At 38.2% G+C, this 26802-nt stretch overlaps 1 protein-coding gene across 1 annotated transcript in view; it reads right to left on the bottom strand.

Moving 5' to 3' along the window:
- gb (genderblind) overlaps positions 1-26802 on the bottom strand; it is a 212898-nt gene that overhangs the window by 153216 nt on the left and 32880 nt on the right. The window contains exons 3-4 of the mRNA XM_067155995.2: positions 19841-20014; positions 14074-14296 (exon numbers count right to left, since the gene is read on the bottom strand). Coding sequence (XP_067012096.1) covers positions 14074-14296; positions 19841-19997 — 380 coding nt within the window. The 5' untranslated portion in view covers positions 19998-20014. The remainder of the gene's footprint in view (positions 1-14073; positions 14297-19840; positions 20015-26802) is intronic.

Genomic DNA, 26802 nt, shown 5'->3' on the forward strand with positions numbered 1-26802 from the left:
AGTTTTTTCATACGAGTCACCTCCCTAGCTTGGGATTAGCCCCTGTGTATCGGCCTAGAGCCACTTAGGTTTTAATATTGTGTATTTAGGAGTGCAAGTTCACGCCTCCAGTCCTTTCTGTACTTTGGGCCATTAACTTAACCTGATGTTTTGTTTTCTTCATGCGAAGGCCCTGTAGGTTGGGTATTAAATACCCCTGTTTCTTTGTATGCCTTGAGGGCAGTTAGTGTAAAGTCAGTTTATGGCCTCTTAAATAGGCTTGAAAAATTGAGAGCGGGTCAGCTCTTTCTTGTGTGTGAAAGGTGCCTCTGGGAGGCTTGAGGTTAAAAGTTGGGAGCAAGTGCTCCATGCAATTGGGGGTTTTCTGCCCTTTGGTAATTTGTGGTTATGAGCTGAGGGCTCAGGAATAGGAATGTATAGAACTAGCACCGATAGAGCGCACTGCTGTTGTACTGGGTAAGCGCAATGCGCCTTTCATTTGTCCCCTGTGCTCTCATGCCGTTAAATATCCACGAATATAAGTTGCTTAAATGTTATTTTCGTGACTATGCCGAGCTATTGCAGTGTTCCCCTTTGAAAAAATCAAGGAAGCCCATTTTCATTTCACCAGTTTCCACAAAATACAGAAATGAGGAAGAAATGGTTACATGCTAATAGAAGGAAAAATTTCGGTGAGAAGAATCTGTTCCACCTAAAATGAGGTTTATAACATGTAAAGAGAAGAATCTGACCGAAAATATTAAAAATTAAAGTGTGTTCCCATTATTTTCAACCCGGCGACTTCACGAAAACTTTGTTGGGTAGGTGCTATTTACGAAGGCAAATAATTCATATTTTCTAACTATAAACTGATTAGGCATTTTGAAAACAACCACCGAATTTATGAGTTTGTATTTAAAGGTGAGAGAGCAAGATTAAAACCGGGCGCTGTTCCATCGCTTTTTCCATGGACCACGAACACAACAAAAACAAGGAAGAGGTCATACACCAGAAAATTGCCGGATTACCACGATAAGCCTACAATATCGGATTATGCAGAAATCACCTTCTTTGAAGTACCGTACGGGAAGAAATCGTGAATATACCTGAAGAAGTAAATGTTACATTTGACTCCCATTTTCAAAGACATCAACACTCAAAAAATACTACAAGTAATTTGGTTGTTGAGCAAACAATGCGTAATCCTGATGCCATATTGCTTTATACAGGGTTTGTAGACATCCAACATTGTAATTTGGTATTTGCTGTTCTGGGAGAAAACAGATGCAATTTACAGATATTCCCACTAGAACCCAGACTGTGTTTCTTCTTGACAGTTATGAAGCTAAGGACCAACAAATCTGACAAAGAACTAGGCCTTAACTTCGGAATCCATAAAACTACTGTTGGGAGAATATTTAATGTTTGGATTATTTTCATGTACTGCCAATTTAAAGAGTTGAACATTTGGCCTGATAGAGAAAATGTTCTTGAAAACAGCCCCCTTGCTTTTAGACAGAAATACCCCTCGACTAGAGTTATAACTGGTGCAACTGAGATTGTAATAGCAAAACTTGTTCCAAAGGCAAGTATTCCTCTTTCATAGGGCTAACTGGCCTTAACCATTTGGTAAGGGGATGCTGAAAAGTTTATAAATTTTGGCTGCATGTTTCTGAACACTGAATAATACCAGTCTTGGGGGAAGTGCTCTAATGCGTACCTTACAGCAGCAATATGCTTACAGCATGCTTTGGGGCCTGCTCCAGCAAAATGTTCACATTCCCCTCCTATAATGGCACCAGGTACCCTTAAAATAAGCTTCACATTATAGGTCTTAATTGTGTACTCTGATTTCACAGCACTGCATTTTAGAATTTCACCCGATTGAAATTAACCTTTTATAAACAAAACAAACTTTTCACTGAAAATTCTGTATCCAGCATAACAAAATGATTTGTAGTTGGAAACAGGTGCTCCATCTATTTCGCATTTTCTAAATACCAAATAATCCATCAGATGCAAACTTGTGATAGTGACCTTCACCTTATGGCTGATGGTAAAATATTCAAACGAACCGGCAATGGGAAACTCGAGAATATTCACATGCTTTTGGTGGTGGACAAAGGCTGTATCTGCAGTTTCATGTAAGCCATCAACCTTTACAAAAATACATGAACCAAAGTTTATAAACAAGGGGAGCAAGTGCGTGTTTAAATATCTATTTATGATTTGTATTGTGGAGGTACATTCATATATTTATCAATGTACAATGCTCAAGTAATTGTAATCTTTAGGAAAAGGCATGCTGACTCCTATTCATTATTTGGATAATAAAGCGTGTTAGAATTTTCTAATTACCGCTGTACTAATTCTTTCTTCCTCCCACTAGTTTTAGCGTTTCTGGTCCGTAGCTCATATTGCAACTGTTTAAGGCTTAAACGCTGAAAATCGTCCGTAATATACTAGGGGATATACCTATACAATTAATTAATATAGTCTTGGAGTAAAATTAGAGAAGATACAATCGGCTTTAGCTCAGAAAACTCAGTCACATTCTATACATTACTCGCAGCTGACTAGGAGAAACATAAGACGATCGCCTTGCGCTTACCCAGTAGTACACGAGCGCTATCTGGCGCGAACTTTCTCTGCCTACATCCCTATTGTAACTTGGGGCACGAAAGCCCAGAACTTGTAAGAACCCGAATCTCGGGCTTTTCTTGTAAATCTACTCTGGTACCTGATTTTGTTATTTCCCCTAGTGGAAACTGGTTTAAGTTTGGACTTCTTGATTGTGTACCTGATTTAACTTTTTGTTATTTGTTGTACGCTCAAAATTCTATGTCGCCATTGTTAAGTTTTGAAAATATAACCTTTATTGAAATTTTAATTCATCTTTCGGACTTGTAGTTAGACCCATTCCAGCCCGCACCTTCTTTCACCTCTGACTTCCACGGATAACTCCGTAACAATAATAATAATAATAATAATAAAATTGCATCCAAATGAGAAGTTAAGGAGTAGTACAGTTTTCTGCATACTTTTACAGTGGCCTAGTCCTATTTCCACACAACTTAAAGTGATAAGTCTCACACTTCTGACCACATAGTTCATGGACATCAAAATGTAGAAGCAACTGTGGAGAACAGAAGCAGCAATAATAAGAAAACAGATACTTTTCATAATAGAACTTCAACTAGAAACCCCTTTGGAAAGAAATAACTTAAAAAAAAAAAAAATCAATTGTTTCAAAAAGGAGATTTCGTGCACACTTTTCACTAACACTGGGTAACATCATTTTTGGGCTTTACATGAAAATGGGTGTATTTAGATCATTTTTAGAGCTGTTTACAAATATGGTATCAGATTTCCTGTAACACCCACAGTTTTTTTATGTAATTACATAATTTTCCTTTTTTTTTTAAAAATTAGCGCGTAACAATGTGCACTGATCGATAAAATATGTACATTAGAATAATCGAAAACAATCAACTGCGGTAAAATCGATAGCCTGATGTCTATGTTTACAGAGGAACACTGCAACTGGTTTAGTTTTGTTTGGAAAAGTGCTCTAAATAGTTATTTAATACATATTACAAGTGCAAATCAGTCTACAAATGGCGAGTTCCTCAAGACGACAGTGTGTAAACAATCCCAAAACCTTTTGTTTCATTTGCGGCTCACTGACTTTGAAATCGAGAAGAGAGAACATAACCTCATTTGTAAAGAAAGCTTACCTGGCATATTTCGGTGTCAAGCTAGGCGACCAAGATAAAAGGTTTATGCCGGACAGCATGTCATACGTGTGTTACGGGATTAAGAAAATGGACTCAGGGGAAGCAGAAGTCATTACCTTTTGGAATTCGGATGGTGTGGAGAGAGCAAACAAATCACACCGATGATTGTTATTTTTGGTAAAAGTTGAAGGCCATAACAAGAAAAGTATTAAAAGCATTGCATATCCAAACCTGAAATCAGCAATCAGACCTGTACCACATGGACCTGACATTCCTGTGCGCAACCAACCAGCAACCCTGCAATCATCATCATCATCATCATCATCATCATCATCATCATCATCGTCTCGTTCTAGTGACGGCAATGAAATCTTGATAACCACAGAAGAGCTACAACCAGAGTTGTTTACTCAATGTGAATTACACGACTTGGTAAGAGATCTGGGTCTCTCAAAGGAGTTGTCACAAATGCTGGGTTCTCGTTTAAAGGAGAAAAGACTGCTAGTTCCAGGTACAACATTTTCCTGGTACCGAACAAGAGAAGAAGAATTTCATGAGTACTTCCCTGAAGAGGGTCCTCTTGTTTACTGAAAGAACATTGAGGGAGTAGTATCAAAATACGTAATTACATACAAGAATGATTGGAGGTTATTTATCGATGGAACCGTAAACAATATCAAAGCTGTACTCTTACATATCACCAATAAGTATGGTTCGATACCTGTAGCGTATTCTTACGTCTTGAAAGAAAACTATGAAACCCTTGCAATGTTATTAATGACAATTAAGTATTCAGAGCACGAATGGATTGTATGTGGAGATCTAAAAGTTATAGGAATGCTTCTTGGACAACAGTCAGGTTACACAAAGTATCCATGTTTCCTCTGCCTGTGGGACAGCCGTACACGTGATGCACACTGGGTTAGAAAGGAATGGCCATCTAGAACAACAATGGATCCAGGAGACAAGAATATAATAAGATCATGTTTGGTGAAACGAGAAAAAATCATTCTGCCACCTCTCCACATTAAACTAGGGATCATAAAACAGTTCGTAAAGGGAATGAATAAAGATGGTGACTGTTTTAAGTACATCTGTCAGAAATTCTCCTTCCTGTCTGATGCGAAACTAAAAGAAGGAATCTTTGTGGGACCACAGATATGGAGCCTTACAACAGATGAACAATTTGAGGCGTTGATGACCTTTGAAGAAAGATTGGCTTGAATAGGTTTCAAGAATATGATAAATGGTTTTTTGGGGAACAGGAAGCACCCGCATTACAAGAAAATCGTAGAAGATATGTTGATGGTTATGAAAAATTTAGGTTGTAATATGAGTATCAAGCTACATTTCCTTCACAGTCCCCTCGACTTTTCCCTCAAAATTTACGAGATTTTAGTGAAGAACATGGGGAGCGGTTCCACCAGGACATGAAAGAGATAGAAACACGTTATCAGGGCAGGTGGAATGCTGTGATGTTAGCTGACTATTGCTGGTCTATGAAGAGGGATAATCCGGAGTTGCAACACGTCAGACGATCACGAAGATCACACTTCCGCAGCAAAAGGAAGAGAGTTTAAGTCATGAAAATAGTATCTTGGACTTGCCATTTGTAGAATTTAATTTTATATGTTCACAAACAAGGTAAATAATAAATTGTTTTCTGGATTCTTTTTATTTTAAGTTAGTTTTAGTTACTTTACTGATGTTTAATTCCCAAACTTCACTGTAAGTGATATTATAGATTAAGTAAATACTTAATTTGAAATTTTGTAAATTCCTTACGTGATTCATAAAATTTGATTTCAGATTCATAAACAGGAGGCAAAACTACATTACAATCACCCATCAAAACTAAAAGCCTTGAGAAAAAAAAAAAATTTCATTTTGTAACTCAGCCTAATTGCTTCAGAAATAACTTTTTTTTTGCAAAATCATAGCAAATTCGTTAGATTATACAAAATTCGTTATATTTAGCGAGTTCATATAATTTTGAAAGAGATTAAAGGTTGTACATCAATAGCAATTACACAAATGGGAGACCCAATTTTGAGGTCAGAGTTTGACAGAGCTGTGAGTGACCTCAATAGGAACAAGGCACCTGGAATTGATGACATTCCCTCTGAATTACTGACTGCCTTAGGAGAAACCAGCATGGCAAGGTTATTTCATTTGGTGTACAAGATGTATGAGACAGGAGAAGTCCCATCCGATTTTCGGAAGAATGTTGTTATACCTATTCCCTAGAAAACCGGTGCTGACAGGTGTGAAAACTACCGCACAATTAGTTTAGTATCTCATGCCTGCAAAATTTTAACACATTATTTACAGAAGAATGGAAAAACAAGTAGAAGCTGAGTTGGGAGAAGATCAATTTGGCTTCACAAGAAATGTAGGCACACGTGAAGCAATACTGACTTTACGTCTGATTTTAGAGGATCGAATCAAGAAAGACAAGCCCACGTACATGGCATTCATAGATCTAGAAAAGGCATTCGATAATGTTGATTGGACCAAGCTATTTATGATTCTGAAGATGATAGGGATCAGATACCGAGAACGAAGAATTATCTACAATCTGTATAAAAATCAGTCTGCAGTGATAAGAATCGAGGGCTTTGAAAAAGAAGCAGCAATCCAGAAAGGAGTGAGGCAAGGCTGCAGTTTGTCCCCCTCCTTTTCAATGTTTACATAGAACAGGCAGTAAAGGAAATCAAAGCCTTGAGATTTGCCGATGATATTGTTATTTTATCTGAGACTGCAGAAGATCTCGAGAAGTTGCTCAATGGTATGGATGAAGTCTTGGGTAAGGAGTACAAGATGAAAATAAATAAGTCCAAAACAAAAGTAATGGAGTGCAGTTGAACGAAGGCAGGTGATGTAGGAAATATTAGATTAGGAAATGAAGTCTTAAAGGAAGTAGATGAATATTGTTACTTGGGTAGTAAAATAACTAACGATGGCAGGAGTAAAGAGGACATAAAATGCAGACTAGCACAAGCAAGGAAGAGCTTTCTTAAGAAAAGAAATTTGCTCACTTCAAACATTGATATCGGAATTAGAAAGATGTTTTTGAAGACTTTCGTGTGGAGCGTGGCATTGTATGGAAGTGAAATATGGATGATAACTAGCTCAGAAAGAAAGAGAATAGAAGCTTTTGAAATGTGGTGTTACAGAAGAATGCTGAAGGTGAGATGGATAGATCAAATCACAAATGAAGAGATACTGAATCGAATTGGTGAGAGGCGATCGATTTGGCTAAATTTGACGAGAAGAAGAGATAGAATGATAGGACACATCTTAAGACACCCAGGACTTGTTCAGTTGGTTTTTGAAGGAAGTGTAGGTGGTAAGAACGGTAGGGGTAGACCAAGGTATGAATATGACAAGCAGATTAGAGCAGATGTAGGATGCAATAGTTACATAGAAATGAAAAGGTTAGCGCAGGATAGAGTGGCATGGAGAGCTGCATCAAACTAGTCTATGGACTGATGACTCAAACAACAACACAGCAATTACACTTATAAAATTAAGTACATAGAGGTTAGACAGTTTGAAATAATTTTTATTAATATGAATATTGTATGTAGAGAGAAAGAAAAATATTTATTGTAAAATGCTGCTGCTTGTTTTGCTTCAAGATACCAGAGATACAGCTTACCAAATAATGATTTTTGTTAATTTTTTATACATGGTGTCTCAAACTTTATGGGTCAAATTTAAACAGGTGACAGTGGGTCCACAACCGATTACTGTACATTATATTGAAATAAGGAACCAAAGGTCAGAAATGCAAATTTATTGTGTTATGGACATACAAAGCGTACACCGTATAACAACAATGTAGCTCAAAGTAATTGCTCAATGAATGCATGGCAACGGTGCACAAAGTTCTGCCATACTCTCTCAAAGATCCCAGTCGTCTGTTGTACCAGGAAACAGGAAGCTTGGATCCTAGCAAGCAGGTCTTCATCCCTTTCTATGGGATTTCATACACCAACGACTTCATGCAACCCCAGAGGAAAAAGTCCAGAGGTGTGAGATATGGCGATCGCACTGTCCATGGGACAAGGCCTCCCCTTCCAATCCAACGATGAGGGTGCATATTGTTCAGGTGCTTGCAAACATTAATATCGAAGTGGGCTGGTGAACCGTCCTGTTGAAGCCACATCCTTTTGCAGACAACAAGGGGTAAAGTCTCCAAGAACTGTGGCAACACATCTTGCAGGAACACCAAGTAACGTAGACCAGTCAAACAAGGAGGCAGCAAATAATGTCCTATAGGTGATCTTGGACAATGTTCGCCCATACGTTTACATAGAATCATTGCTGGTGGCCACCGATGTGGGTGGCATGGGGATTGTCCTCACTCCAGACATGGTTGTTGCAGCTATTGAAAACACCATCACGGATGAATGAGGCCTCATTCGGGAACAATACAAACTGTACAAAGTTCAGAACTACAGCACTGCGGTGGATAATCCATTGATAGAAGTGAATGCGGGGCTCAAAATCCATTGGTCCCGGTACTTACACACGTTCTTTATGATAGGGGTGCAATACCTGTTCTGTCAGTACTTTCCACACTGTATCCTTCAAAGTGTGTGTTTCATGGGCAAGTTGACAGGTGGTTATTGCTTGGGGGGGGGGGTCGGGCACAAGATCCAACACCATCTCCTCAAAGTCTGGTGTTTGGATATGTCTTTGGCGGGAACCTTGGCCGGCTCTGTGTGGAGTGAACGAACCCATCTTTCGTATGTTGGTATCCACGGAGATAAATTTTTCCCATTTAAGGTGATGCCTGTTGGGAAAGCATTCTATGCACATTCGTGCTGCTTTATGTGCACTACATCCAGCCGCAATATACATTAAATGCCTGTAAACCAACTCTTCGTGACGAGTAACGTTCCATCTTTGACTACGAGTCATGCACTATATACAGTAACACACCTCACCATGGACACATCACTAGCTGTCTGATGCAATGGACAACTGACACCAGAGTTAGTGATGTGTGTGTGCGGCACAGGTTAATGAGCCGGTGCGATGCATGCGGTCGTCACATGATGCACGTGCTATAAGCTAAGTTGTCTAAAATAGTATGTCAGTTTGGTAGTCAGGGGTGTAGGCTGTTTATCACCCGCTGCCTCTTCCAGTGTACAACAGACAACTGGAATCTTTGTGAGAGTGCGGCAAAACTGATTGCGCCGTTGCAATACATGCACTGAGATTGGCGGTCAAGATTTTGAACAATTACTATGAACTATGTTGTTGTTATGCGGTGTACGCTGTGTATGTCCATAACACAATAAATATACATTTCTGACCATTGGTTCCCTATCACACACTATCACCTGTTTCAATTTGACTCAAAAGGCTTGAGACGCCCTGTATAAACATGATGTTGAACAATAGCTTTTAAAATCTATATATATATATATATCTGAAATATATTTTGAAAGCTAGGTTTTGAAAATACTGAAAAGTCCTCAGTTGAAAACACTGATTTTTCTATTTTAAAATACCACTTTCTGACTTCCAACTCATTAAAAATTCCAATCTCTAGACTATCTCTATATAAAGAAGTGCTTGAAAAAGAGTACTAAATGCAATGATGATGATGATGATGTTGATGACGACGATGATTACTGTTTAAAGGGGCCTAACATCTAGGTTATTGGCCTGTAAGAATACAGTGAATACGATATCTGCAGCTTAGTGTTACGAGAAAACTATTATAAATTATTTCTATCATCACAAACATGCTCTTTATTTCCACAATATTTTTCATAAAAGTTCAGCTGTTGAATTTCAAAGGAGTTATCTTTTATTAATGTACTTGTCACTAATTATATCATCGCTTAAGAATGGAGATTTGCAATCTGCAATTTTTCTGAAATATTGTTTTATTTAAAAATCTTCAAAGAATATTATTTTTTATACTAATCAATATGATAATAATCAAATATAATTCATAATTTTTAATTGGTAAAATTTTTCATTTTCAACCATAGGACTTTTCGTCTTCCTGAAAAATCAGGTTTTCATTACCTACAAGGTCTCCATTCTTAAAATTATAATATTTACATATTTGGAATTCTAAAAGAGAGAATGGGATGATCGGCAGCTGTCAAAAATAATAATAATAATAATAATAATAATAATAATAATACAGAGGTGCCAACCTTTGAAGTGGGTTATCAGTAATCCCATTTTTAACCCCCCCCCCCGCCAAAAACTTTTACGAGTTAAATCCAAAGCACCCCGTTTGCCCTACAGCAATCTATTCTAAAGTATATCATATAATACAATAAAATTTGCTCATTACCTGTTAGTTCTGCGATAAAAAATTCTTTGTAGCTTTTTTCGCACCCAGCAGCTGCTTTTCGGTGTAGGTTTTCTTGTAACATACTTCCCCCTGAGATGACATTTTCGTCTTCAGAACCATAAGCGATTCCAGTGTAGATGTACTTAGTGTAGGCCTGAATTCTGTCTGATTTTTCCTAACAACACTGAAAACTCTTTCTGTGGGAGAGTTACTATGAGGTACACTTAGTACTGCAAATACAACATTACTTAAGGTTTTATACTTAATCTGTCCACTTTCATTTTTAAGCTCTGCAATCTTGCCCCAATTCACATCAATGTTAGGTCCATGTACAATATATTCCAGGAAAGTATCACACTGGTAAACTGCAAATTCCTCTTCAAGTTTGTCATGTTCACTTTCTTTGACCAAAGTTGGGAATCGTCGAACAAAGTATTCAAGAGATGAATAGGAAACCTTCGTTCTGAGAGAGATGTCTACAACTTCGGCATGATGAAGAAATTCATCATCAAGGGGAAATTTCCTGGTAATGTAACTGCAAGCTGCCATATAAAACTCTCTTACAGAATTATAAAACATCTCTTCATCACAGTCATTATCTTTCAAGTATGCCCTAGCTTTTGCTCCAATTACCAAGTCCTCATTGGCTTTCTGGTATTTCCTCCTCTTGAATTCAACACTCAAAAGGGAGGTAGATTCTGACTGAAGAGAACATGGCTGAACAAATCTGACCAATAGGTCAGTTAAAAGACCAGTAAGTTTCCTCCTAAGAAGATGTATGGCTGGAGCATCTTGTTGCAGAAATATATTCACAGAGTTAAAAACAGGAAGTGTACTCTGAAGAAAGTAGCAAAACAGTTTTGTGTGTGGGTCTTGTATGAAAGATTTCACAGGTTCAAATTGCTTGGTGGTCTCACTTTTATGGTGGGTCTCACTACAAAACATGAGTGTCAAAGCTTCCCACTGCTCAAGAACTCTATCAATAGACTGAAGAAGCGAGAGCCAATGGGTACTAACATATTTCAAAATTTTGTGACCCTCTGTGCCACAAACAGCCTGATAAACTTTCAACGCGTTTTGTCTTTTAGAACTCTTGTCAAGATAGTAATATAACTGAACCAAAAAATTCTCTACATTGACTGGCAATTGGGCTGATGCTTTTTGCGCACAGATGTGTATGAGATGACATGAACAACCCGGGACATAAACAGAAGAATGCCTGTCCTTCACAAATTTGGCAACACCTTTATTTGCCCCTATCATTGTGTATGCATTGTCAGATGAAAAAGAAATGCAATTTTCCCATGGAATGGCTAAAGAAGAGAATTCACTATTAATTACAGAGAAAATTCCCTCACCAGTATTGTCACTACTCTCTAACAATGACAATAGAAGAGTTGATATTTGACCTCTCTGAGCATTAAAGAAAGAGACAACTATAGGATAAAGTTTAACTGCATTTGAATCCGTACTACCATCAGTAATACCAATATAAATGGTCCGTTATTGGACATTATAAATTTTCCAGCTAACCCATTCTTGGTTGCCAGCGTTTCGCCCTCGTGTGCTAGGGTGGGCTCATCAGTTGGTACCTAGCACACCTACCAATACGCTGGCTAGTGCATACCGTGGAGGCCACTGCGTAGGCTAACTGGAGCCACCGGCAGTGCCAATGCACCAAGAGACTTTGTCTCATTATCAAAAATTGATGCCTGCTTGGCCATCAGATGATATAGATGTTGATTCCCATAGGGAATCTGAAATATTTGTCCTGAATGAGTAAATTTATAATACCAATATAAATGGTCCGTTATTGGACATTATAAATTTTCCAGCTAGCTCATTCTTGGTTGCCAGCGTTTCGCCCTCGTGTGCTAGGGTGGGCTCATCAGTTGGTACCTAGCACACCTACCAATACGCTGGCTAGTGCATACCATGGAGGCCACTGCGTAGGCTAACTAACGGTATGCACTAGCCAGCGTATTGGTAGGTGTGCTAGGTACCAACTGATGAGCCCACCCTAGCACACGAGGGCAAAACGCTGGCAACCAAGAATGGGTTAGCTAGAAAATTTATAATGTCCAATAACGGACCATTTATATTGGTATTATAAATTTACTCATTCAGGACAAATATTTCAGATTCCCTATGGGAATCAACATCTATATCATCTGATGGCCAAGCAGGCATCAATTTTTGATAATGAGACAAAGTCTCTTGGTGCATTGGCACTGCCGGTGGCTCCAGTTAGCCTACGCAGCAGCCTCCACGGTATACACTAGCCAGCGTATTGGTAGGTGTGCTAGGTACCAACTGATGAGCCCACCCTAGCACACGAGGGCGAAACGCTGGCAACCAAGAATGGGTTAGCTGGAAAATTTATAATGTCCAATAACGGACCATTTATATTGGTATTATAAATTTACTCATTCAGGACAAATATTTCAGATTCCCTATGGGAATCAACATCTATATCATTTACCATCAGTAGCCAAGGAAAAAGGCGTTATTTGCAAAAGTTCACTTAATTCCTGTTTTGCCTCAGATGCCGTGTATTAAACTAAAGCAGAGGTTTTAGTTCTTGCACAACCATATTTCTGAGATATTTTTGAGTCGGGGAACATTGATCTAAACAAATTTCCAGCGTGGTCTGAAACTGATAGTGGAATATTATGCTCCAAAAGAAATGATGTGAACAATAATTCGGCATTTGTCACCGCAGTTTCATTACTTTTTACGAAGAACGATGAAACAGACTGGTTTCGTAATTTTGATTCACCGTATGTGTGATGTTTCTTGGATTCTATGTGTCTTCTGCAATCATCTCGTCCACCGTGAGCCACAGAGAAATCACACGAACACACACTACAGAACACGTGGTTTTCACTAACACGTGAGGCAAGCAAGCATGGCCATTCCTTTGTGTAACCGTCTCGATATTTCTGTAACACTGCTGTCTTCTTAGAAGAAGATGCAATTTGACAATTGCTCCGCTTCATTTCACAAAACCAATCACTACTTTTCGAATCAACGTCTAGGATAATTAGAATTGAAATGCGCTAAATATACGAGTATACCATTCTTTCTACGAACACAACAGAGAGCCGAATGTGCGCACTGGAGAACAGCAAAGCAAGGAGTAGCGAGTTGGCAAGGAGTAGGGCCTACCTCACGGCCGACTTGATACATCACGTCTTTCCCGCGTCATTCTAGCTAAGAGACCAGCGTATATCTATGTAGCTGGCCGTGATTTCACAACGCTCGCGGGAAACAAAAGGAAGTGACGACCAAATAACTGCCAAATATGTTTGGTAGCCAACGTACAAGCATTGAAACGAGGCGGGTTGACCAGTAATGCTCTAAGAGATTGAACATTTTTTACTTCTTTCCTTTTTTTCGCAGAAATTAATTTTTATCGTGACAAGGTTGCTTTTCCGTAATAATTTCCCCTTCGACCGTAATGCCGTAATCGCGAAGTGAAATCCGTAATCATTACGGACAATCCGTAATAGTTGGCACCTCTGTATAATAATAATAATAATAATAATAATAATAATAATAATTAAGTGACGACTTTAAAATTAAGAAATTAATGATAATTCAATTCACACTCTGTATTTTTAGCAACAGGCTTGGCATATTTAGCATAGAACTATGCATTCTTTTATTTTGTTTTACAACCTGCTTTACATTGCACCAACACAGATTGGTCTTATGGTGACAATGGGATAGGAAAGGGCTAGCAGTGGGAAGAAAGCGACCATGGCCTTCATTAAGGTGGCGTGAAAATGGGCAACCACGGGAAAAGCATCTTCAGGGCTGCCGACAATGGGGTTCAAACCCACAATCTCCCGAATGCAAGCTGATAGCTACATGACCCAAGCCACACAGCCACTTGCTCGCTACGAAACACATTTTACTATATTCTTTTTAAGAGGGAGGTCCCATTGTCCCTAGAATTTTCTCAAGAATTCTTGACTAGAACATGATCATTTAAAAAATAATTCACGAAATCCATGGTTTACTTACACAAAAATGAGCATAGCATCCCATAGGTAGAGGAAAGCTGGAAGTGGTCCAAAAGCCTCATGGATATAGGCATAATCACCTCCACTCTTTGGGATGGCAGTTCCCAACTCAGCGTAGCACAGAGCTCCAATCATGGACAACAGGCCACATAGAACCCAGACCACTAATGAGAGACCGACTGAGCCAACTTCTTGAATAACTCCTTTTGGTGATATGAAAATACCTGAAACAAAATATTATGAATAATCAATATACAATTGATAGCCAGGTACGAAGAATGTTTGTAGTTCATGACTACTGATAATGTGATCAATGTCACAGACCTCCATTTTCAAGTAAACTCCAAAGTACAGGAACATTTTGTTACAAAGCATATTTTGGTATCTGGATATAAAGAAAAAGATCGCAGAAGCTCCTGATCGCGGTCACAGAGCGCAGTAGCAGGCGCAATCGAACATGAAAACCATTTTCTGAGCGCAGAGTTGCCTCGTACCACTGTGGTGAACATGCTCCAATCTCAGTAGTTGTTTAAGAACAATTAAATGTGAGACGACCCTACTGTAAATTGATGGCAGAGTAGTATATAAATAAATACATGAGTGGTAGCTTCTACTTTAAGATTTATTAATTAACACTAATTGTTATTACAAGATATTAGAATCATTCCGTATTGACGGTTTTCACTTTACAAAGGTGAAAAATGAGAGTATCCTCCTAATTCAATACAATAAATATTCTGTCATTAGATGGAGTAAACAAATTCAAACATGTTTCAGCTCGTTTGAGCCATCTTCAGTGAAAAATGAGGGGAGTTTGAAATAATTTACCTAATATAAGTTATAAAAATGCTAAAAAACATAATGGAGCAAATATTTTGTTTGTTTTTTCATTTGCTCCTTCATTATGTTTTTTTTTTGCATTTTTTCAACTTATATTATGTAAATTATTTCAAACTCCCGTCATTTTTCACTGAAGATGGCTCAAACGAGCCAAAACATGTTTGAATTTGTTTACTCCGTCTAATGACGTAATATTTATTGTATTGAATTAGGAGGATACTCTCATTTTTCACCTTTGTAAACTAATTGTTATACAACCAAACAGGCAAACAGTCTCTCTACAGGGCCTCTCAAACACCCAACATCTCAACTGCGCAAAACGAGGCACAGAGGTTCTGCGCACATGCATCGGACCGACTCAGCTCGGACCAGCATTTTGTCTTGGGGGACTCGGCTAAGCTCGGCTCGCATGGCTCTCTGCAGAGCGAGTGATGAAGGGGGAAACAGGCGGAGCGACAGAGACAGGCGTAAGGAAAGAAAGAGAAAGCTATTGTTTAAAATCGAGGAGTGAGGGATCTGGACTCTGGTCAACCTAGCGAGGTCGTCTTATGCACCTTGCACTGAGATGAAAAACGTATTTGGTGAATGTGAGTTTCCCGCACTTTCAGAATTTTCACTCTCTGTTTTGTCACTCCCTCACTCGAAAGCTGATTGTGAAAGAATATTCAGTAAAATTAACAACAATAAAGTCAAGAACAACTTCTACGGAGAATGAATGCTAGCTGAGCTGTCAGTGTGTTCGAGTCAGTGGTACGTGTAAAGATTTCAAACCGCCGGAGACCATGCTCAGAAGCACAGTTGAATCACCAGCAAGCTCAAGTACTTCAGAACCTTCTGCTGTGAATGTGCCTGGAGGTTCCATAAAAGAAGATGATGATGATGACGATGATGATTTCCAGCTATGAGGTAAGGCACTTCAGTGACTTTATATCTCATGTTGACTACTTCTTTACAAATTACCCAATTCTTGAGCAATGTAAATAAAAATTATTTTCGTAACCTTGATATCTGTCTCAAATATTAGTACAATGACTTATCTTTATTGTGCATTCTAACCTGTTTGAATGTGGAGTTGTGGTGGTGGGACACCTAGCTATCTTGTTACAGGTAATCTGCGGAACGTACAGTTTTACATGCCGCCCGAACCAGAGGTACTCGACTTTTCAGAAATATTCTATACCAAGAATCGAACCAGTCAGATTCCTGAGAAGTAAGCTGCTGCATGAATGAGCTATTGCATCTGTATAGAAACTTAAACAATGAATATTTTAATGGTTTTTTAGTCGTACGATCCTCTCTTGAAAATAATACGATATTTTGGGGTAATTGTATGATCCTGACCATCATAGAGATTTTCACAATCACCAAGAATGGGTACCGTCCACCTAATCAATACTTTATTGTGTCTTATTACTATGCAGTACCAGTTTTGACCTTCACAGATATCATCCTCAGCTGGTCATGAGATCTAAAGCTAACTTAATTAATATATAATTTTAAAACATTACTAAATCTAATGAAGAATGTCTCATGATATGAGTGATAATATTAAAACATACAATATATAAAATATACATTGATATGATGTGTCTTCTGGTTTAGAAAACAAGCGTCGATATTCTTTTTTTTTTTTTTTTCTTGCTAGGGGCTTTACGTCGCACCGACACAGATAGATCTTATGGCGACGATGGGTTAGGAAAGGCCTAGGAGTTGGAAGGAAGCGGCCGTGGCCTTAATTAAGGTACAGCCCCAGCATTTGCCTGGTGTGAAAATGGGAAGCCACGGAAAACCTTCTTCAGGGCTGCCGATAGTGGGATTCGAACCTACTATCTCCCGGATGCAAGCTCACAGCCGCGCGCCTCTACGCACACGGCCAACTCGCCCGGTCGTCGATATTCTATGACATGTATATGTGACATAAAATTCTGGTGTACTGCTTGTGAGTAATAGATAATTTGGTGAAATACAATTTCTACACTTGAAATGTTTATAGCATTCTTGAGGTACACTTTGAAGTTTAGTTCATATTGGTGAATCGTTGCATACGTTCATTGGTATGTTTGTACTAAGCAAGAATACAGTGAACATTTTATCGTATTTTAATGTATTATATGTTATTAGTTTTTATCACATCCATATCCTAGAATGTTCTAGAATGCTTAGCATAAACATACCAATGAACGTATGCAAGGATTCACCAATATGAACTAAACTTCAAAGTGTACCTCAAGAATGCTATAAACATTTCACGTGTAGAAATTGTATTTCGCCAAATTATCTATTACTCACAAACAGTACACCAGAATTTTATGTAACATATACATGTCATAGAATATCGATGCTTGTTTTTTAAACCAGAAGACACATCATATCAATGTATATTTTAATATTATCATTCATATCATGTGACGTTCTTCATTAGATTTAGTAATGTTTTTAAATTATATATTAAGTTAGCTTTAGATCTCATGACCAGCTGAGGATGACCTCTGTGAAGGTCGAAACTGTTACTGCATAGTAATAAGACATAATAAAGTACTGATTAGGTGGACGGTACCCATTCTTTGTGATTGTGAATACCAAGTACAAATATGGACATGAAACTGATAGATTATAATCATAGAGGCTGGCAACAATGATGCACCCTGAGAGGCCCTGCTCTAGTTAGCGGTCTCTCTCTGTTCTGTATGTACAGTCACACAACTTCTTCAATCTAACACTAGCTAAAACAATTACACTAGGGTCACTTCTGCAATTGTCACTCAGTCCTAGGGTAGTTCACTGTATGCTGTATTCAGTGTACTACAAAAGCGGCTGGACTGTTCCCAATTTGTGCACGCACAAGCACTATCTTATATTCACACTCACAGCAGTCTTCGGTTCACTGTCCCTTGTTACTCTTCGCACTGTTTGTCAGTCCATATGCAGCACTCCATCCACACCGTAGCATCCTCACCCACTAGTCACAGCAGTTCATGCACTTCTCAGCACTGTCCACAGCTGCAAGCTGCACTGTCCCATCACGATCACTAACTAATCTCAAACTGAACCACTGGAGCTAGTCTTGCATGCCTTATATAGTCAGACTGACCCTTCCAGGAACTGTACTTTGCGAGCATAGGGGTCACTGGAAATCTCCAGTGATGTAACGGCCCATGGCAGTAGTGGCAGATGGGTCAGACTAATGAACGCCTGACTCACCTCTGACTGGTTGCCGGTAGTACAGAGAGGGCGGGCATTACGAGGTGATGTCAATGGCAAATGGAAGCAAGACTAGATCACCCTCTATAACACTTTTCATACAAAATGGCAGGCCCATGCTACAATATTGTAGATTTGTACATTTCATGACTGAACGTATTCTTGTACATCTTGAGCCTTGACCTGGGTAAGTTATCTCTTCTCGGCCAAAACTTGCTTTTCCTTGATGTTCTGCTGCTGCTGCCACTCTGCCAGGGAAACAGCTGCATCATCTTGACCAGAAGTGAGTGGTGGACGAATCTCCCAATCCCCAGTGCCGTATAGCTGTCGAGCAGGGAACAGTTCTGCTGGGGAATAGCCTGTGACACAGTTGATGCATCGTCGCAGGGCAAAGAGTGACTGCGGTAACTGATGGTCCCACAGTCGATGCTCTTTGTTCATCAGGTGGAACCCGTAGCATCCTTTTCAGCTCCTGGTTTTATCATTCTGTTGGATTGGCCCTTGGGTTGTAGATAGGGGTGGTCCAGGGCTCCGCACTCCATTCTGTCATCATTTGTAGCCACTTTCTCGACGTGAACTGACTCCCGTTGTCTGACAGAATGCACCGTGGATAACCGTAGCGGCTGAATACCTCGTCTTGTAGCAGGCTGGTGATGAGTCCCGTCATTGCTTCAGGTATCAGAAAGGCCTCAATCCATCTTGTGAAGAGGTAGGTGATTACTAGGAGTCCTGTTTTACCCCATGGTGTTCTAGGGTAAGGACCCATCAAGTCCAGGGATTTGACCTCCCACGGGCGTTGTGGCAGTCTTCCTCATTGACTGGAATCTGCCTCCCTGTTGCTCGCCTTGGTGCAGGCACAGATGTAGCACCCCTTCACGTAATCCAGTATGTCTTTCCGCCTGCTGACCCAGAAGAATCTTTGTCGGATAGACTGACAGTCTCTTCGCCTCCTGGATGTCCGGCTTCAGTGCTGTCATGGAACTTCTCGAGGATGTCCATTGTGTGCAATCTGGGGATCACCACTACAAGGATCACCTTGTATTCTTCCAGAAAGTCATGACCTAATATGATGTCCAGTATTACGTTGTGAATCACTGAGACATTAACTGCAATCGGCAGGTCCATACATTTAGCGGTTAGGTTAGTCTGTACTTGGATGGAATAGGTTACCCCGTCCGCTGCTCCCACTGCTCTTCCGAAGTTTTCGCCTGTATTTTTCATCACTGGAGAATATTTCCTCTTTGTGTCAAAATTTGTCCTGTATCTGTCCTTACGAATTTTGTATCTTCTCTCCTGTTTATAACACAACACAAAGTAATGAAACAAGATATTAGGATCCACCTATTCAATACTAAATTATGTGATAGATTATTAAGTCATCACATATACATTATGGCTGAGGCACTGGCCATCTGACCCCAACTTGGTAGGTTCGATCCTGTCTCAGTCCGGTGGTATTTGAAGGTGCTCAAATACGTCAGTTTCGTGTCGGTAGATTTACTGGCACATAAAATAACTCCTGCAGGACAAAATTCCGGCACCTCGGCATCTCCGAAAACCGTGAAAGTGATTAGTGGGACGTAAAGCAAACAACATTATTATATGTAACACTGTACACATATACACGAGGGCTGGTATTGCATAATTTTTTATGTATTCCAAAATACACCTTAAATACCTAATATGTTCAAAGCTGACAGAATTTTAATGTTTTAGAAATACTTTACCTGAACCAAAAATAATCCCTAATATAATGGCAACTCCTTCCAGCAGTCCCAGCTGCTTCTTCATCCGGACTTTTTCAGTAGGTTTAAGGGGCTCCTCTCCAATAGGAGTTATTCCCTCCAACTCCATAGGAGAATTTAACATTGGTGTAGTAGTCATTTCTTTTGTAGGATTTGCTGCAATCAAAAATAAAACAAAGCTGTAAATTATCCATTATAATGCATGAGAAAATTTGAAGAAAGCTCTGATGCACAGAAAATTAAATACACTCATTGGAAAAAAAAAAAAAAAAAGTGAAATACTACGCATTTCAGGCAAAATTTAACGTTAGTTCATTAGAATTTCCATTGGTGGACTGTTGCGATTGTCACGATCAACCATCTTTATTAGTTATTGCCCTGAAACTTCTCAAATGGGCTAATTACAGTAACTTATTATACATTGCCATATAGTTGTAATGTCACAATATTTGATTTTTACCATGTTTCAAATTAGGGATTTTTTACAAAGACATTTGTAATTACATTAATATGTGACCCTTATAGTTAATATATACTAATAATTTAAAAAGGATATCCATGTAAAAGCCAAATAATGTTATTTACAAGTGTTACATGATAGTCATTGAGCATTTACATTCTCAGGTTTACAACTTGGCAATCATATAATTAAAAATAAATTGAAAGATTAACACTTTTTTGAGTGATTGATTTAAAATATACACTTTGCAATAAAATATAACTTATTTTCAGTGTTTTATCAATTACTAGTAGTATGTACAAGTGACATTGTTTGTGTTCATCAAACAGCTTGATTCAAATATAAATTCGTAGGTATTGTAGCCATATTTAGTAATTAGAAACCTGCACAACAACCCAACAAGTGGACAGCAAACTACAAGCCGCAGAAATGAAGTTCCTACGAACTATGGTACAGAAGACAAAAAGGGACAGGGTAAGGAATGAAAGAATAAGGGAGCAAGCTGGTGTGTACCCATCCCTGAATGAAAAAGTGACAAGGGCCCGTTTGAAATGGTTTGGCCATGTCAAACGATTGGACGATGGAAGGACAGCAAAACAATGGCTACACACAGTCGTGGCCGGAAAACGACCGGTAGGAAGACCTAGGAAGAGGTGGCTGGACCAAGTGAAAGAGGACATAGGAACAAGAGGAATCAGCTGGGATGTCGTCTTGAGAGAAGAGTGGTACATGGACAGACAGAAGTGGAGAGTGCTCATAAACCACACCCGGGCAACTGGAGTGGAAAACTTATGATGATGATGATGATGATGATGATGATGATAAAATGAAAGCAGCCAGTGTTCTTGATAGAAGGTAGTTCCTCAAGGAAATATAAGTTGCATAATTGTACATAAGGCACTTGGCTCAAACTTGACAAACTTAAATCCAGAATGAATGATTTAAATAAAATATTCATATCTCCTTTATAAATAAAATATAACTTATTTTGTCTATCAATCACTAGTAATATGGTGTATACAAATGACAAGGAATTCCCTATATTATAAAATAATTGAATTCATGAAAACAGGTTTGATTCAATTATATGTCCGTAAGTATTGTAGCCATATTTTAGTGTTAATAGGCTGATATGAAAGCAAATGAGGTTCTTGATAGAAGGTAGTTCCTCAACGAAATATAAGCTACGTAACTGTATAAAGCACTGGGCTTGAACTTCGTGCTAAGATGTATGATCGTAACAGAGGAATGGATCTCATATAACATATTTGTTATTACAGGTGTTGATCTGGAATGTTCTTGATCCGAGACGGAACCTACAAGAAAAATAATTCGTGAATTAGCGTTATGAATGAAGAAACGGGGGGGGGGGGGGATGTTTTATAGATAGAAGACTCACTTCAGATGACAAATTGGTGGTAGTAATGTTGAAGAGGAACTAGCAGACTGATCTTACAGGCAGCAGACCACAGAAGAGAGCGTGGAGCGGCGGGGTATTAGTAGAGCACACAGTAGAGGAGTAAGTGTGGTCGGGAGGGCGTGGACAGCAGTAGGGGTAATATGCAAGCATATTGTGTGTTATCTGAAATATTGATCAATTCTTAGGTAATTTAATATTGTTTAATATTGTAATGAGTGTGTAAACAGAATTTTAGGTTTTTCGGATTAATCATTGAGATTAAGATTTGGATTGTAATATTGATCAAGTAGAATATAACATTATTCAGTAAGTTGAATAAAGAGCCCTTATTTATTATTTTAATAATATCTATGTCATGATCTATGCAGTAGTATTTGTGTTTGTAGTCGTAGAGAATCTTTTGTATTTGATTGCATTCACAGTTCCATGTATCTAATTTTAAATGACCTACCAGCTTATCCAATGCATGTGCTGTTGCAGTCATCGCAGCGGAATGTATAGACACCTGATTTTTCGAAAGGGTTAGAAGCGTTAATTAAACTGGAGTTGTGCAAAATGTCTAGGTTTCAAATGTTGGTTCTAAAGGAAATGTTAACCTTCTGCTTCTTGAATATGTTCATAACTCTGTAAATATTGCAGTTAAAAGTGAAGGTTGAGAAAAGTTTAGACTTAGTAGTTTCTTTGATTAAATTAGACATTGGGCGGTGTTGGAACTTGTTTATTATACGTTCTATAAAGATCCTATTGTAACCATTGTGAAATGCGATATGACGTATAGTATCTAACTCTTTTTTAAGGTCCGATTTTGACATAGGGACATTAAAAGCATGGTACACTAAGCTATTATGGGTGGCACATTTATGGTTAAGAGGGTGTACAGAATCTTGTTTAATTGTTGTCACAGTGTGCGTGGGTTTCCTGTATATTTTATACTTGTAAGAAAACGGAAGCCTGGTGATAGTTAAATCTAAGAAATTAAAGGCATTATTGACTTCAGATTCTAGTGTGAATTTGATGTCCACGTCGATACTATTAAGATATGGTAGAGTAGTAGCTGCATCGGTACAACGTTGGTCTAAAATAATAAATGTATCATCTACATATCGAGACCAAAGTGTATCAAGTCATCTGTTGGGTGAAGCAAAGTCTATACATGTTTCAGCCTAATCTCAAGGCCATCTTCAGCAGCAGAACAGTATTTACATAATACACAAACAAATTTAAAAATCATAATGAAGTGAAATGACAGTGAAAGTGTATGTTATTAAATTTTCCGACTTCATTTTTCTTGTATGTTCTAGAAAGTCCAAATACATTTCTGCTAATATACCAGAAGTGGGTGACCCCATAGCTAGTCCGTCTTGTTTGTACACTATTTTGTCAAATGTGAAGTAGTTATTGTTAATTAGGGGGTCGAAGGGGTAGTATGTGGTCCTGTGAGTACACTTTTTGCTGATGGAAGTGCACTAGCAAAACACAGGAAATGCCAGGTATTCCTACCAAGTCCGAAACATGCACATCCACGCCGTGGCCTCCGGGCAACGGGTACATTCTCTAAGGTACACAGCTAAGTCATGTAAAGGCAGAAAGCAAATTCCCGACATTTGAACGGGGGACCAATCAGCTAAGGGAGACAATCCTAACAGAAAACATCGGTCCTCCAGGATTGCTGGGGGTTGGAGCAAGGCTAAGAACCTCGCTCCGGAAAACAAACTGTTGCGAAGTCCCAGAATATGCCTCGGAATGGTGGATTTAATAGACGACGAGCTAAGCTAAAAGCAATGGACTATGCAATTGGTAAATATCTTGGTGTACATCTAACCAAAGATGGTGTACATCAGGACGCAGCACACATCCTCAAGATCCGGAATTGGAGAATTGCTGCGTGAGATCAACAAGTTTGGCGGAGAGCAAATGGGGAGACCATGATCCTAAAATGGGCCGTCGCGCTATAGGTAATGTAAGATATTGTTAATAAACAGCTTCAAGATGGACATAAAATCAGATATTTCTAGGTGACTTAGTTGACTATGAGTTTTTAAATTCCTAGAGATGATGTGTAATAGTTTTACTGGTTTAATACTCGTATACATGTTAGTGATTTCGAAGGAATGTATGGAACGGTATGGTTGGAGTTTGAAATTATCTAATTGTTTGATAAGTTCTAACGTATTCTTAATGGATTTGTTTAACTGAAAGGTGTAATATTTTTTAAGAAATTGTTGGATGAATCGTGCTGTTTTATATAAGGGACTTGGTCTAATATTTACAATTGGGCGTATAGGAACACCAGTTTTATGAGTCTTAGGTTTGCCTTAACAGTGGGTAGTCCTGGGTTCATGTTCACGAGTTCATTTTTTCCCATGTCAGTTAAAAGAAAGGATGTATTTTTTAAGTGTGTTTAAGTTGATGTTGAACGGATTGGGTAGGGTTTTTTTCAATTATTATGAAGGTGCAATCTGCGAAAAAAATTGTTTTAGTGATGTAATCTGTTCTATCCTTTATCTGCCTTGGTAATAATAATTTGTGTATTTTTATTTTATTTTTGAACTGAATGATCTTTTTTCTGTCTGCAAGTTGTGATTTAGTACTGAAGAGTTTGTTTAGTTGTTTCTTGACTTCGTGTCTGAGTTCATCTTACCAAAACCGGTACCATGAGAATAAATAAATGAATATGTGATGACTTAATAATCTCTCACATAATTTAGTATTGGATATGTGGATCCTAATATCTTGTTTCATTACTTTGTGAATCTCGAGTAAATACGGGCCATAAAAATTAAATTTTTGACGTTAAATAACATAGCCTACCAGGCAAAAATTAAAGCCCATTATTACATGAGCTTAAGAGTTAAAGTAGGGAAATTGAACAAGGACATAGAATTCATTAAAAAGTGCATTGCACGTAATTTGACTCCAAATTTTCTAAATAATAATGAACGACGTATTCTATCACATCAGCATAAAGTTCATAAAAAACCAATAAATTATGGCTTCAAAACTAAAATATCTACACAAGAAAAAATCATTCTAGAATAATCGTCTCTATGAAACTCACCTTGAGGTCGCAACATTGCTATCAAATGAACAATGGAATATCTTCCAATATAAAGTTTATAATAGATTATCTACTTTGCTTTCTCAAAAACAGTTCACCTTAAATAACAAGTTTCAAACGCTCTTGAACAAATCTATTACAGCCAACAGACCATCTAAAAATCCGATCAACCCTAGCATACCTAATCACCACTTAACCCAATATCACCCTCCATTCATCAACTTAACTAACACAAGGTTGGATGACGAAGAGATAGCAATACTTTCAAAAGGTCCCATGCACAACTGGCCTAACTATAATACATCGAATGTCACCACAAAAGTTGTTCTAGAAACAGAAGCCGCCATTAATAAAATGCCCTATGACACTCAAGATGAACTCAGACACGAAGTCAAGAAACAACTAAACAAAATCTTTAGTTCACCTGTTCTTAACATTTAACTAAACCACACTTGCAGACAGAAAAAAGATCATTCAACTCAAAAATAAAATAAAAACACACAAATTATTGTTACCAAGGCAGATAAAGGTAATAGCACCAAAATAATGGATAAAAACAGATTACGTTACTAAAACAATTTTTTTTCGCAGATAGCACCTTCACAATAATTGAAAAAGACCCTACCCAATCCATTCAACGTCATCTTAAACAGACACTTAAAAATACATTCTTTCTTTTAACTGACATTGAAAAAAATAAACTCATTAACATGAACCCAGGACTACCCACTGTTAAGGCACAACCTAAGATTCATAAAACTGGTGTTCCTATACACCCAATCATAAATTTTAGACCAAGTCCTCTATATAAAACAGCATAATTCATCCAACAATTTCTTTAAAAATATTACGTCTTTCAGTCAAACAAATCCATCAAGAACACATTAGAACTCATCAAACAATTAGATAATTTCAAACTCCAACCATACCATTCCATACATTCCTTCGATATCACTAACATATATACGAGTATTAAACCAGTAAAACTATTACACATTATCTCTAGGAATTTAAACACCCATAGTCAACTAGAAATATCTGATTTTATGTCCATCTTGAAGCTGTTAATTAACAATACAGTTGAACCTGACTTATACATATATTAAGGGGAAGAGAAAAACTACTTCTAAATCAGAATTACTTAGAAATCAGACGCAATACATCACATATTTATTGAAAAACTAATGGAATAGACCTACATGTGAAAATCCTTGCAAATAATAAACACATTAAGACAGAAGATATTATTTTGAACCTGGTCCAGCCTTAGAGAAATCAGATAGGTTGGCTTGTTTCACTTTTCTTGCATTAAGAGTATAAACCTCCTTTTGCAAACTTAGTAATGAATTCAAAGCATTTTCACTACAACTTTTCACACTGAAGTAACGCCTACACTCATCGATTGCACTTAACACTTCACTCAGTTCAGGTGTTTCAAGATTCAAGTCGTTATCTCCATCCCCATCATTGTCACTATCACTTGTAGCTGATCCATCACCACCGCGTTGTTGGCATACATCAGCAATAATGTCTTCATCCGGTAGTTCTCCACATACAGCCAGATTATCATAGAAATGCACAAAAGTATTGAATTCTACACCCTCCGGTAGTGTCAGCTCATTGCCAGACAAAACTTCGTCCCCATAATCATCATTAGAGGCAGCCTCTTCTAGTAAGCCACCAGCTTTGTGAAAACAGTTGCTGATTGTGGAGAATGACACATGCTTCCAGGGAGCCAAAATAAAGTCCATGGCTTGCAGCAAATTACTGGAGAGAGGTTCATTTCCTGCTGCACATCCATCCATAAGAAGAAGTATATTCTTCTGTTTCTTTTTCATTGTAATGTCCAATTTTTCCAACCACTGTTCCATTAGAAGCATAGTTATCCAAGAATTTCTGTTGGATTCATATTCCATAGGTTTTGTTTTTGCACCCTTAAAACACCTTGGATTCTTCAATTTCCCTTTCACAAATGGAGGAAGTTTGTCAGATCCATCTGCATTGGT

This window comes from Anabrus simplex, chromosome 1 (assembly GCF_040414725.1).
Source record: "Anabrus simplex isolate iqAnaSimp1 chromosome 1, ASM4041472v1, whole genome shotgun sequence".
Taxonomy (NCBI): domain Eukaryota; kingdom Metazoa; phylum Arthropoda; class Insecta; order Orthoptera; family Tettigoniidae; genus Anabrus; species Anabrus simplex.